Source organism: Zootoca vivipara, chromosome 5, assembly GCF_965207765.1.
Source record: "Zootoca vivipara chromosome 5, rZooViv2.hap1.1, whole genome shotgun sequence".
NCBI lineage: Eukaryota > Metazoa > Chordata > Lepidosauria > Squamata > Lacertidae > Zootoca > Zootoca vivipara.
Window position 1 is genome coordinate 13,242,691 of NC_142588.1, and position 14,656 is coordinate 13,257,346.

Consider the following 14,656-nt stretch of genomic DNA (forward strand, 5'->3'; position numbering starts at 1 on the left):
CTCTGGGGTTGCGCGCTCATCTCGCATTATTGGCCGAGGGAGCCGGCGTATAGCTTCCAGGTCATGTGGCCAGCATGACAAAGCCACTTCTGGCGAACCAGAGCAGCACATGGAAACGCTGTTTACCTTCCCGCTGTAGCGGTTCCTATTTATCTACTTGCATTTTGACGTGCTTTCGAACTGCTAGGTTGGCAGGAGCTGGGACCGAGCAACGGGAGCTCACCCCGTCGCAGGGATTCGAACCGCCGACCTTCTGATCAGCAAGCCCTAGGCTCAGTGGTTTAACCACAGCGCCACCTGGGTCATGGCTGCCTGAATACTAAGGGGCAAACTATGTTGCATGCAACCACATAGAATCACCGCTTTTTTAAGCATGAAAAGCTGCTTCGAGAGGCAGATAAAAACTGAGAAGTGACAGGGGAAACAGGTTCTTAATCTTTCCCTTTCTACACTCCTAATTGTCACACCCAGCAGCTTCCCCCCCCTCCCTTTAGCATATTTCAAATGTGCATCTTTATCTTGACATGCATAGTGTCCCAAAGTGATTATTTTGCCCAAGCTTTCAGCTGATAGGGAACAAGCACATTATGAAAGTGTTCCAGAACAAAACGAGGAGGCAAAGATGAAAGTTGCTAACAAACACAATTGAGATTGCTTACACACAATAACTTTTATTCATAGCAGTTCATTTTTCAATCAAATCCAAATTCATTATAGTTGTTCCTTGTCCTGGTTCTGTGCCAGCTCAGGTAATTCCGACAGTGTTTGGGGATGGTAAAGTACCCCACGTGTGTTTATATTTGCCTTGATTTACCGTCAGTTTATCATTTTAATGCCATTTAAATAAAACCCTCAATTTCCTCCCCTCCCCACTTTGCTTTTGACATTCTAATTTGTTAGCATTTTTCATCCATTTATGCAATGCCTGAAGCACACCTTGAGTGCCTGAAGCTACTTTGTTTTAACTAGCATTTGCATTCCTTACATGCTAGATTGCAAAAATAAATTTGCATGAGCTGTCACTTTACCATTTTGACAGCCTCTTAATCTGCACCTTCCCACTGCCTCTATGGAGAATAAATAAATGAAATTACATGTTGTACTTGTGAAATCATGTAATGATATCATTAACATATTAGTAGAGTAGTTAGCAAAGAAATTACATAGTGTATTGTTTCTCTTTTAACTACTGGAGAAACAGTGAAATTACTAAACAGTGACAGCATTTCGTGATGAACTACTTTACTTTAAAGTTCGGGGTGTTATTGCATTTTTCTAATAATGACTTTTAATGCAGATTTGCATTAATTGCATCTTTTATTGGTGGTATTATGACTATTCTTCTCTGGATGAAACTAAAATTACTAGCTAGTATCAGCACAACAGTTGTGATCAATGTCCACAGAATTTTGGCTAATGTATCTGCTGATGTCACAGTGGCTCTGATGATGCAGATGTGTCAAAGCAATCCGTCTTGCATCACATCATAGTGGTCAACCCATTGTTCCATGTAGCTTTAGCATTCTAGAAGCTGAATTCTGAGGCTTTTTTTACAGCCTATGTGAAATTAAAACAACTATTAGGACACTTACAGGACAAGCTTTTTGATACAAGCATCTGTACTTATACATTCAATGTGTTGATACAGATGCCCTCCCATTCCTCTGTAGCTGTCTGTAAGTTAAAAAGCAAGGAAAAGCATTATTAGGTAGTGAGTATCTTGAATATGCTCCATGTTGTTTGCCTGTTGTCTGTTCAGGATGAATGTGCTGAGTTACAGCTGTGTTAGAGTACAGAAGGAGATGAGTCTCATGGTTCTGGTAGAGGCTTTTAAAATTTCCTTGTTATTTGCATTGTATAAATGACTGCTTAAGAATCACTATTATGGGGAAATCTGTTCCTTGTGCTATAGATGACTAGATCTGGAGGGACCTAAGATGCCCCTTTTTAAATCTGAATATTTGCTGAAGAGCCTTCACTTTTTGAAAGCTGTTTTGTACTGTACATATTCCTGTATTTGAAGTTGTTGGAACAGCTGTGGAAGCTTCCTTCGCTGTGGCACATTGCATGAATGGTCCAAATTGGACTGGGAGGCATCCGTGCATCTGTAGTGGAGCAGGGGTGCCATCTCGGCCTCAGGATTGTGGGTGCCCATTGCCTCCACGCAGATGTGCAGCATCACACGCACTACATGCAGCTATGTTCGTGTGAAGTCACATGTCTGCCTGGAAGCAGCAGCAGCTTCTCTTCCTCCAACTCTCCGCAGCCAGCGAGGCACTGTTCCCTGGGGGGGGGGGGGCGCTTGGATGTGGAGGCAGAGACTATCCAAACCCGAGGCTCCCACTCCTGGAAAAGCTGGCTGGCTGCAGTGAGTGGAGCTGAACTGCTTCTCTCTCGGAGGCAGCACCACAGAGACTGGCTGGCTGCCCCTCTCCGGCTTTGCTTATTGACTTTGTGGGTGCCCAGTCCCCACAGTTATATTATTGTGAGTGCCCAAGCACCCATGTCCCCCTGGAGTTGGCTATGTACAGTGGGGGGGGGGAAGTATTTGATCCCCTGCTAAATTTGCCCGTTTGCCCTCTGACGAAGAAATGACCAGTCCATAACTTTAATGGTAGGTTTATTGTAGCTGTGAGAGACAGAATAACAACAGAAAAAACCCCAGAAACCCAGAAGACAAAAGTCAGAGATTGATGTGCATTATAATGAGTGAAATAAGTATTTGATCCCTTTGCAAAAGATGACTTAGTACTTGGTGGCAAAACCCTTGTTGGCAATTACAGAGGCCAGACGTTTCTTGTAGGTGGCCACCAGGTTTGCACACATCTCAGGAGGTATTTTGTCCCACTGCTCTTTGCAGATCCTCTCCAAGTCAGTAAGATTTTGAGGCTGATGTGTAGCTACTCAAACCTTCAGCTCCCTCCACATTTTCGATGGGATTAAGGTCTGGAGACTGGGTCATTGTCATGCTGGAATACCCATCCTCGACCCATTTTCAATGCCTTGGCTGAGGGAAGGAGGTGCTCACCCAAGATTTGATGATACATGGTCCCGTCCATCGTCCCTTCGATGTCCCCTTAGCAGAAAAACACCCCCAAAGCATAATATGTCCCCCTCCATGTTTGATGGTGGGGATGGTGTTCTTTGGGTCGTAGGCAGCATTCCTCCTCCTCCAAACACGGCGAGTTGAGTTGATGCCAAAGAGCTCGATTTTGGTCTCATCTGACCACAACACTTTCACCCACTTCTCCTCTGGGTCATTCAGATGTGCATTGGCAAACTGCAGGCGGGCCTGTACATGTGCTGTCTTGAGCAAGGGGACCTTGCGGGCTCTGCAAGATCTCAGCCCTTCACGGCATGGTGTGTTACCAACTGTTTTCATGATTACTATGGTCCCAGTTGCCCTGAGGTCATTGACAAGTTCCCCCCCCCCCCCGTGTAGTTCTGTGCTGGTTCAGTACTGTAACGAGCTGGGATTACACGTAAGACCTTCTCTTACAGCAGGTGCTTCTAATCTCAGCTCGTTACATACAGTGACGATACCAGGTAGCCTGACATCTGGCTGGTTGATAGGGGATCAGATACTTATTTCATTCATTATAATGCACATCAATCTCTGACTTTTGTCTTCTGGGTTTCTGGGGTTTTTCCTGTTGTTATTCTGTCTCTCACAGCTACAATAAACCTACCATTAAAATTATGGATTGGTCATTTCTTCATCAGAGGACAAACGGGCAAATTTAGCAGGGGATCAAATACTTCCCCCCCCCCTCACTGTATTGGAGCCTATCAGGTTACAGAACTATGAGAGAGAGAGAGAGAGAGAGAGAGAGAGAGAGAGAGAGAGAGAGAGAGAGAGAGAGAGAGAGAGAGATGGCTTATTCCACCATGGGTGAAGCTGTAGTTTTTCAATTAGATTGATATTGTGACGGAAATCACTGACATCTCTGATGTTACTTTTTGTACATAATTTTTTTCCCCACCTTTCCACCAGTTGGCATTCAAGGCAGCTAACAACAGTAAAACACAAAGTAAAGATTGAAACATAACAAGCAAAATGTCAATTTGTAAAGTTTCAATTAACTTTTCCAAGAAGCTTTGAGTTCTTACCTCCTGCTGCTATCCGATCACAAGGATCAGACACCTATTTCTATATGGAAGATCTCCATTGATGCTTAAACATCCATGACTAACTTTTACTAATAAATGATAATTATATAGATGCAAAAATCACTGAGAGCTGAAGCACTCTTACCTTGCTTCCTGTGGCAGATAAGAAGTGCCCCTAGGATGTTTTGATATTTTACAGTGGTGCCTCGACTTACGAATTTAATCCATTCTGAAGGAACCTTCGTAGGTCGAAAAATTCGTAAGTCTAAAAGTGCCATTGGAAACGCGATTTCCCATAGTAATGCATTGGAAACGGAAAAAATTGTAAGTCGAAAAAACCCTATCTAAAACCGCTGTGGTTTCCATTCGGATGTCAAGAAATTCGTAAGCGTGCGGCCATTTGCCCCACTCGTAAGTCGAGTGGTTGTCGAGTCGTTCGTAAGTCGAGGTACCACTGTACTTTCTTTTCTAAGCCATAAATGATGGACATATCTACATGCAGGCAGGCAATTCAGTAAAAATTGTTCTGGATTGCAAACTTTTCTGTAAGATTGCCTCAAACACTGAGGTTGTAGTGTGTAAATTTCTTTGGGAATTAGCCCTATTGCATTCACTATTTGGAGGGAGGGTGAAGTGCCACTAACATGCAAAATAGTAATTTGTTAGTAACACCTTTCTAAATTAAATGTAAATGATGTTAAATGCCAATGTTTATGAATCGTATAATGGCTTTGGTAGGCAAAAGAAGATGCTCTATTAGTTTAGACTTACAGAATGGAAAATGTTAGAATGACAATAATGAATGACTTTTTAAACAGATATTATTACAGGGTCTTTATATTGTTTTCTGCTTTGCTACACTTTGAGAATGCTTAGCAGGGGTTGAAGATCTGCCATTTTAAAGACAGCTACATGCTTTCTGTCTCCCATAGTCAAATGCTGTTAAGCTCTGTCATGTTTGCAGGCTTTTATAGCAGAAGCCTGTAACAGACTGCAGTTTTGATGGAGTGCAATGACAGAGCAGACTTAAAATACCATAAAGTGCAGAGAGAGTTGTACATGGTGCTGTGAACTGAATCCTTTCTGGATCAAATGATCAGCCATATGTGTCTCACTTATGGGACTTAAAGGAGAGGAAACTTACCCTATTGCTAACACCACATGAAAACTGCAGCATTAGGGAATATTGACCAGATGTTTCAATCCGAACAAACAGCTTGTGATTCGGGGGGCGGGGGCGACTTTCTTGCTTTGATCACAGACACCTTGAAGGAAGAAGTAATTGAATAGAGGCTGTCAGAGTTCATCATTGTCAATAAACTTTCACTTAACCTTTATCACCTGTTTTAGATAACTGTTGTAGATATAAGCTGATAGGCATATGTTTAGCATTTAAAATTTTACCCAACAGATAAGAGAGATCTCCAACCGTAGTCTTTAGTTGCTATTCAGATGTTGCTATGCATGAAATTTGAATGAACAGCTTATAGCTGGGATGGAGAAACAGACTTGATCGTGTGTGTATGAAGCAGCAGAACTGATTAGAACCTACAATGTAAGATGCTCTGAAACTTTAAAGCATGTATTTATAGTACTATGAAATACATACCGGTACTAAGATCTATTTTTATTCATTCCTAATCTCTTAAATCCTAATTGCTACTCATATTCAGAACATGGATTTTATTTATTTTAATACGAAATTTCTAGACAGCTTGATGTTAAACAGTGTATACAATTTAAATAATAGCATGAGAAATTAAATAACTAAACACAATAACATGTTATAAAATCATTTACTAGATCAGAAAAATGTAAACAGTGAAATACATCAGAAGAGGTACAAAGTCAAAGAACTTAAAACAAAAAGCCTAACCTTGATGGCCGGGAAAGGCCAGTATTGGAGGGGGGGAGTATTTGAGGCTACATGAATTCCAAACAAAAGCATGTTTAGAAAGGGGAGAGGTCCCATCTTCTCCCCCATGCTTTTTAATATCTATATGAAGCCGCTGGGAGAGATCATCAGGGGGTTTGGGCTAGGTGTTCATCAGTATGGAGATGACACCCAGCTCTACTTCTCTTTCAAATCAGAACCAGTGAAGGCGGTGAAGGTCCTGTGTGAGTGTCTGGAGGTGGCTGGAGGATGGATGGCGGCTAACAGATTAAGGATGAATCCTGACAAGACAGAAGTACTGTTTTGGGGGGACGGGGTGGGTGTGGGGGACCCCCTGGTCCTGAATGGGGTAACTGTGCCCCTGAAGGACCAGGTGCACAGCCTGGGAGTCATTTTGGACTCACAGCTGTCCATGGAGGCGCAGGTCAATTCTGTGTCCAGGGCGGCTGTCTACCAGCTCCATCTGGTACGCAGGCTGAGACCCTACCTGCCCACGGACTGTCTCGCAAGAGTGGTGCATGCTCTAGTTATCTCCCACAAGTAATCCAGAATGCAGCAGCTTGACTGGGAGTGGCCGCCAGGACCATATAACACTGGTCCTGGGAGATCTGCATAGGCTCCCACATTTCCGAGCACAATTCAAAGTGTTGGTGCTGACCTTTAAAGCCCTAAATGGCCTTGTCCCAGTATACCTCTCCACTCCTATCGTTCACTGAGATCCAGTACTGAGGGCCTTCTGGCGGTTCCCTCATTACGAGAAGCGAAGTTACAGGGAACCAGGCAGAGGGCCTTCTCGGTGGTGGCACCCGCCCTGTGGAATGCCCTCCCATCAGATGTCAATGAAATAAGCAGCTATCCTATTTTTAAAAGACACCTGAAGGCAGCCCTGTTTAGGGAAGTTTTTAAAATTTAATGCTGTATTGTTTTTAACACTTGATTGGGAGCTGCCCAAAGTGGCTGGGGAAACTGAACCAGATGGGAGGTGTATAAATAATAAATTATTATTATTATTATTAGTAGTAGTAGTAGTAGTAGTAGTATTATTAGTATTACTACTACTACTACTAGGGCTGATTTGAAATTCTGACATTATCATTTGCATAAATCTCTACTGTATTAGGAAACAATATTAGTAATATGGTGGTGAAGAGGTGTAGCCTTTATTCTTAATATAGATTGAGTGTGTAAACTACCAACTGCAGTTAGGAGAAATTATGGTGCCCATTGGTTGATGCATCCACCATGGTTTCACTTTATCTCGCATTGTGTCACATATTACCGTATTTTTCACCCCATAAGACACATTTTTCTCCTCCTAAAAAGTAAGAGGAAATGTCTGTGTGTCTTATGGAGCGAGTGTGTGGTCCCTGGAGCCGAATTGCTCAGGGGCAAAAGGCAGATCGTGCTTTTTTATTTTTAGAATGAGCTAAAGGCTAACAAGAGGGAAAGAGAGTGTTGAAAGGACCCGCTCAGCAGCTGATTGCAAGAGATCAGGAAGGGAGATAAGGGAGCTAGCTCCCTTCCCGCCCCACCCAGGCCCCTTGCCCAGGCCTCAATGGTTGTCTGCAGAGAGAGGTTGCTTGTTTCCCCAGAAACATGTGACTGGCTGATTAGATTATCTGTCTGGAAACTGTAGAAATGGGTCCCTTCCCTTTCCTAGAGAAGCTGCAGAACTGTGATTTCTTTCTGGGGTATGTGCTGCCCTTGATCGCCTCCTGCCTCCTATTGTGAGGCTGAGTTCACACCATATGGAGGGGCAAGGAGTACATGACCTTATGCTTAAGGGATTATGAAGGCAGGGTGAGCCCTGAATTCCAGAGGAGTCAGCCGCTGGAACCAAGGAAATTGTTGAATTTTGGTGATTATTTGTGAAGTTTCTAGTTTTCTATATTGGATTGCCAGAGGAAATAGTATATGGCATTGGATAAATGGTATTCACTTATTGCTACAATTTTCAGGTAGTTGAACCAAATTTTCAGGTAGTTGAACCAAATGACCCTTGTGGTCCCTTCATATCTCTGTATTTTCTCACATTTCTTTTTATTGTTATCACTATTCATTTCATTTCTATATTGCTTTATATTGTTAAGAAGAAACCCAAATTGGCTTACAACACACTAAAACATCAAACAAAACAATCCAGAATAAAACATCATTGAAAATGTCAAATATAAAGTTTACACTCAAAGCAAAATAATTAACAAGAAACTAAAATATTATCACAAAGGTTTCAAAATAAAACATTGCAAATGAGGTCAACTGCAGAATGCATGTTTAATGCAGCAAAGTTAGCACACGCAAATGTAAAGATTTCAAAAGAAAACTGTCAAAGGAAGTCAAATATAAAGTGCACCTTTAAAACAGCATAATTACAATAATAACATAACTGCTGCTGCTGCTGCTGCTGCTGCCAATCCTGCCAATGATGGTTCATGGCAGGCAGTGGCAGTGGAAGCTCAGGCTCCATGACCTGGGTCTGCTCTAAGAGACAAACAAGATGGTCTCTGGACTCTTCAGCAGCCTCAGTTTATGTAGCTTCTGTTAGCGAACTTTAGAGTGGGGTGGTTGGGATTGTTTTGCAGTTTTGTTTAGCAGTTATTTCAGAGTAGCTGAACTGCTGGTTCTGCATTTTTGGAGCATAAGTCCAAAAAGGTATGTTTGTTAAAGATCTATTGATTTTGCTTATAATTGGTAATATTTTATTTGTATTTTCCCAAACTACATCAGTATGTCTATTTCACTCTATTTCATAAAATTTATATACTGCTTGATTGTAAAAAATAAAATAAACCCTCAAAACTTTGATAGACTAAAGCTACAATCTTAGCCATGTATATTCAGAAATAAGTTTCAGCTGGGCTTCCTCCCTGGTAAGAGTGGTTAGAATTGCAGTTTACGTTAGCCTTAAACTGGACTACAACTGGACTGAAGGGAGCTGGAGTCCAACAATATCAGGAGGTTCCCAGGCTGAGGGAGGTTGAACTTAAATGATTTAAAGTCCATCTGGATTTGAAGGAATTCAAAGGTATTACAGTGGTACTATTGGACTTCTCGTTTTAACGCCAAGTGCTGGACATACATATAACAACAACAATTTGATTCCAAGCAATTGAAGTGAATTGGTTTTTCCTTCTCTGTCTCTGACTGCAGTGGATGATCCAGAGCCCTTACAAAGCTGCAACGTTTTTTGGGTGCATCGGAACGGATAAGTTTGGTGCAATTTTGAAGAAGAAAGCTGAAGAAGCTCATGTGGATGCCCATTATTATGAGCAGAGCGAAGAGCCAACTGGAACCTGTGCTGCCTGCATCACAAGTGACAACAGGTCATCTTTCTCCTTGGGATACAAATACCTCTGCCATATTCCAGGTCAAAATTCCTATTTTGACATGGAATATGGCAGATGTCTGCAGCTGCATTTGTAAGCCAAATTGAGGTGCTTTTGACTTCAAGTTCCTTCTCCTCTCCATTTGTGCTGTTGACAATCTCTTCTTCTTGCTGCTCTTCCCCATCTTTACAAATTTGCCTCCGTGTAACCAACCAACAGCATCAGCATCAAAAGCAGCAGCTTGCTTCCCTGCTTGATCCCAATTAGCATTACTGTACTAGAAAGTTCTCTTGAAACTTTCACTCCCATATCTGTAGGAGGTTTTTGGAAAGCTGGCACAAGTGGCTAGAAGACTGAGGTACAAATCCACAAGTCCCCAGTTTGAACCTCTTGCCTCTCCTGCACATAAACTGAACAGGTAGCCTTAGTCAGAGCAGCCTCTCAGCCCCAGTGCCCCCTCCCACCAACAATATGGGAATAAAACTGACCTACATCACAGGTTGTTGTAAGGGTTGCAAGAAGGAACAGTATCTGAAGCAGCTTGCTAAATAAATTCTAAGTATTATTATTAGTTTGTAGGAGCAAAAGGAATGAGACTGTGGCTCAGTTGTTCCATCTGATCATGTTGACTACTTTTTGTCATTTTAGGTCTCTTGTTGCTAACCTGGCTGCTGCTAACTGTTATAAAAAGGAAAAGCATCTTGACATAGAAAAGAACTGGAACTTGGTGGAAAAAGCTCAAGTTTATTATATCGCGGTAGGTTTGGTTAATTTTGCACCTGCGTTCAACACTTTGACCATTTTCATACAAGTTGCATCAAGTACGGCATATATTTTGTGGGTGCTAAAAGTGACTCTTCCGTTGCACTGTGTCTTGATTAATTGACATGAACGTTGACTTACTTTAATTCACTTATGAAGAACTCGGGAAGCTATTTTGAATCAAATTCAGCATTTGAACTCTTAACTGTACATCTCGTTTACATTTTTATGTATGGCTTACTTTTGAGCAGTTTCTTGGAATCTGCAGGGATGCCAAGACCTGCCATCTTCTAGCACTGTGGTTCTCAACCTTTTTGGTATTGCAACACACAAGTCCAAATTTATTTAGTATTGTCACAGGAATTTTAGACAATGATCAGAAAGCAAAAAATTACTTAATGCTTTTATTAATGTGGAATTCATTTTTATAAAAACTTCCAAACTTATTCCTGGTTGTTGTTTTCTTAATGGGAATGTAAGAATAGCTGTCATCTGATCACAGGTTATTACTTCATAAGCCATTAAAATTTTACTTTAAAACATACACTTATAAAAGCTGTGTTAGCTATAATGTTTTTAATAGCTTTATTCACAATGAAGTCCATGTGGGCAAGTATCAGTGGGATAGCTAAACAAGTAGGTCAGTGTGGTGTTTGATGATTGTCACACATAGCCACAGATCATTATTGAGGTATATAGTCTGCTGCAGTATTTTGTCTTTATTATTATTATTATTATTATTATTAAAAATTTATATACCGCCCTATACCCGGAGATCTCAGGGCAGTTCACAGAATAAAATCATAAAATCATGAAAAACCTAGCATGCAAAGATACGTGCTACCAAATAGCAGCACAGATAGTGCTTCATCAGCAGGCTCAGGGTACTCAATGATAACTGAGTTGGTAACATGAAGCCAAAATTTGAATAAGCTCACTGCCAAAAATATAAGACTTGAGCCTTTCTGACGCTTGGTTACAATTGTCTACACAGCATTACAATATGCCAGCAAAACAAAAAGTTGTTAGAGGTATTCATCATACCAACTAAGGATTAAGAGCAATAATTGTTTGGAGTTAACTTTCAAAGCCACAACCCTCTTGCACAGGCTTTGCAACCCAATTGAGGTCGTGACCCACAAGTTGGAAACACTGTTCTAGTGAAGCTGAGGAGGAAATGCTTAGAATTCATTCTACGGATATTTTACTCTCGCCCAAGATAGACGGAAACCCAACTCACATATTTATGTAGACTTGCATTCTGGTGTGCTATAAATTGCGGATTTGTGTTTCCCTTGCTGTGATGTTGTTAATGCTGATCACAATTAACAAGTATAGGAGGCAGCTAGGGCAGATTAAAGAACGTAATGTGCGTATAATATATGGATTCTGTATGACAGCTGCTGCCATCCTGTTACCTGAGCCATGTGGGAACAGCTGGTGAGAAGTGTAGAAAATGGATTATCCGGGAGAAACAAATTCATTTTAAAAAAAAGTTATTTCCTTCAGTTAGTGTTAATGTCTCCTGCAGCCTGTTATTGTGCAGTGCTCTGGCTTTTCCATGGTGGTGGTTGTTGATTCTTGCATATGGCCAAAGCTGCATCAATAATTGTAAATGCTTATCCTGCAAAGATCATATGCAGCACAGAACATCAACCGCTTCTGCCATATGCTCGAGACATCTTTTCAGAATATATATTTCCACAGTAGCCTGTTCATTTTTAATTTATGCTCTTCCCCCCTCCCGCCGGCCTGTTTTCTCATTTCAAAATTACTATATCTTGGTCTGTTCTGAATGGCACACTTGGGACTGAATGCAATGAGCTAAAAACTGTAAGAAGACTAGAAAGTTTTGAAATGAAGAAGAAGAATGGGTGGGGGGAGAGGAATGGTGGGCATAACTGTTATTCAGAAACCATCTGCAATTGTACCTACAGTACAAAATCTTACTGCACCTCCATACAGGTACCGCTGGAGCATGCTAACCTTTCTCCCTGCAGCCCTGCATTTGTACAGCCCCCTGTTAAACAGGTCTGTGGCACAGCGGGGTGGACCAGGTATGGCTAGAACTGGTCCCACATAAGCACTTGGATTGTAGAACACAGCAGATCTTTCCTGTATCATCCTCCCCATCGCAGCCCCTTCCGCCACCTGAAAAATCTTTGTGGGGCGGGGGCTGTGTTGGAAATAGCATGGAGTTGTTAGTGGGAGAAGAGAATTGGTGGGGACTTGTGAGGGGCACCTTGTGTGAGCCACAGTCCATTCTGTTCTGAAGGGACCTCGCTCTTGGGAGCTGCTCTTTTGTGGGGAGGGGGGGTGCCTGAGACTACAGTGGGAAGGAAGAGGCAGAAAAGCCCTACTGGATCCAAGCCAGCCAGTTTGTCCCCTTGGGTGGAAAAGAAATCTGATACATAACATTTGGCAGGTGTTGCTCCTCATTTTCCTCAACATGCGGCAGACAGTGGACCTTTTTTATATTTAAGTGCTATCATAGCATTCATGAGAAATTATCAGATTATTTTCCTGCGGCTGCTGCAAACTTTAAATTGCAGGTAAACTTGCTTTTGCTCCCTATTCAGGGAGGCACGGGCATTCATCCTTTTCTCGTGTGATTCTTTTAAATAAAAGAATGCATTATTAGAGCACTTAGAGAGACAGTCTAGCTGCAGCAGCCCAGCAACAACAGCAGTGCCATTTTTCACAAAGAAAATGTTGAACAAGAGCCAAATGTTTGGTGGCAGAGTCTGTTGCTAGGAAATCAAGGTCCTGAGGCGATTAATGACAAAGCAAGCAATAACAAGAAGGCAGAATTACAGATTTAAAAGGGGGGGGGGGGACTGGTTGGTGTTATAATTACCCAAAGAAATCTGCACTCATTAAATAGGCTGTTTTTATGATTGACTTTAATTGGAGGTTAGTGCAGATATTTAGCTCCTTTCCCACCCCTTTAAACACATGCGTGCACATAATCCGTAAAACTGCAGGCTTGTTTTTCTAAGCATCGCAAGGAGCTTGCCCTGTAATTTGATCCCCACTGACAGATGCATTTTCTATGCTGCCATTTTGAATTAACCTATTGTGCAACAATTTTCCTCAGCTCTGTTGAATAAAACATCAAGTCTTATTACCTCAGATGGATTTGATAGAGTAAAAGAATGTACTTCTAGATGAAGAAGGCAGTTTGCAGAGACTCTGGTGCTTTGAACTCTGCCGACAAGCCCCAATAATTTGTGGTGTATGCATAAAGCATGAGAGACAAGGAGAGAGAGAGAGAGCATGTTTGATTCTTTGTTGAAAGTTTGCTGTTCAGAAACTGCCCAAGGAGTAGTAAGATTTTCAAAGACTGTATGCCAAATATGTTTTGGAAGCTCAGTTATTAGCTTTCTAAACAGTTGTTTTTGTATTAGTTATGATAAAACTCCTCTTGCAACATATACCCTCACTTTCACATCTCTGTTCATAGAATGTCTTTGAATTTATTTTTTAAATGCTTTTATGGATCTGTGATTTAGAAACATACTCTCACGTTCTGCCCTTTCTGCTTTTTTTAAAAAAACAACTTCATTTGCGGTGCATCCTCATTCATCTTTACTGCTCCACCGTGGGCGACTCCACGCCCTGTTACTAGTATTAAGGAAGACATGACAACCTGTGCAAAATTATTGTGAGTGAATATATGTGGGAAATATATAATAGTAGAATTCTCCAGATGTTTAATCAAATACTGGAACAATAGAGCCTCTGCAAATTCTATCCAGCCATATTGGCATGTTGCTAATCAGATGCCTGTGCCAAGCTGTCTGCTTTGTTAAATACCCAGATTCCCCGAGGCAAGAAGACAGCTGCTATAACTACTATGAAATTTGCTAGCTCAATCTATTTCTGCTACCCTTGGGCTATCAAACTACAGTTAATTTAGACCACCCCAACACATATACTTTGGGGGATTTTCCCCCCAAAAGTGTTTATAATTAAAATGATAAAACATCATTATTACTCTGAAGATAGTTGTGTACAGTTTTGCATTTGACAGATACCTACAGAGATGAACGCAGCATGTCATCTTTATTGGCATAATGTTTCTTTATCAAGTCCTCACCCCCACCCCCAATTCTATAGATACATAAATGCATTCCATGCACATGGGAGAAGCAAAAGGCTAGTCTTTATTTCATTAGGAAGATGCTGAAACTCAGATCTATTGGGAATGAGCTGCTTTAACTGCATAACACTGGTTGACTGAAAACAGTCCTGCTAGGCAGGGAAACTTCAATACATAAATCCATGTTGATGCAGACTCTTCTTCCATAATTTGTAAGAATACTTTTCTTGGGTAATGAAGTCTGTAAGGCAAGAAAACTAAAGAGGCATTTAAAAAACCTGATCTGATTTTTCACTCTTATTTTAATGTAAATTTAAAAAATAAATATTTGTACTCCTAGAAGGGAATGGGGATGAGAGAGTCAACTTTGAAGAAAGTTGCCACTGTTGCTGTTCTACTAGTCAAACTTAATTGTCAATCATATGAAAAAGGAGAAATGCGTCCACACCAGATTTCTTGGTT

General features: G+C 41.3%; 1 protein-coding gene across 2 annotated transcripts in view; it reads left to right on the forward strand.

Moving 5' to 3' along the window:
• The window catches only part of ADK (adenosine kinase), a 180,025-nt gene that overhangs the window by 68,585 nt on the left and 96,784 nt on the right, over positions 1-14,656 (forward strand). For both annotated transcript variants that reach the window (XM_035138686.3, XM_035138687.3), the window contains exons 5-6: positions 9,155-9,327; positions 9,979-10,087. In XM_035138686.3, coding sequence (XP_034994577.1) covers positions 9,155-9,327; positions 9,979-10,087 — 282 coding nt within the window. The remainder of the gene's footprint in view (positions 1-9,154; positions 9,328-9,978; positions 10,088-14,656) is intronic.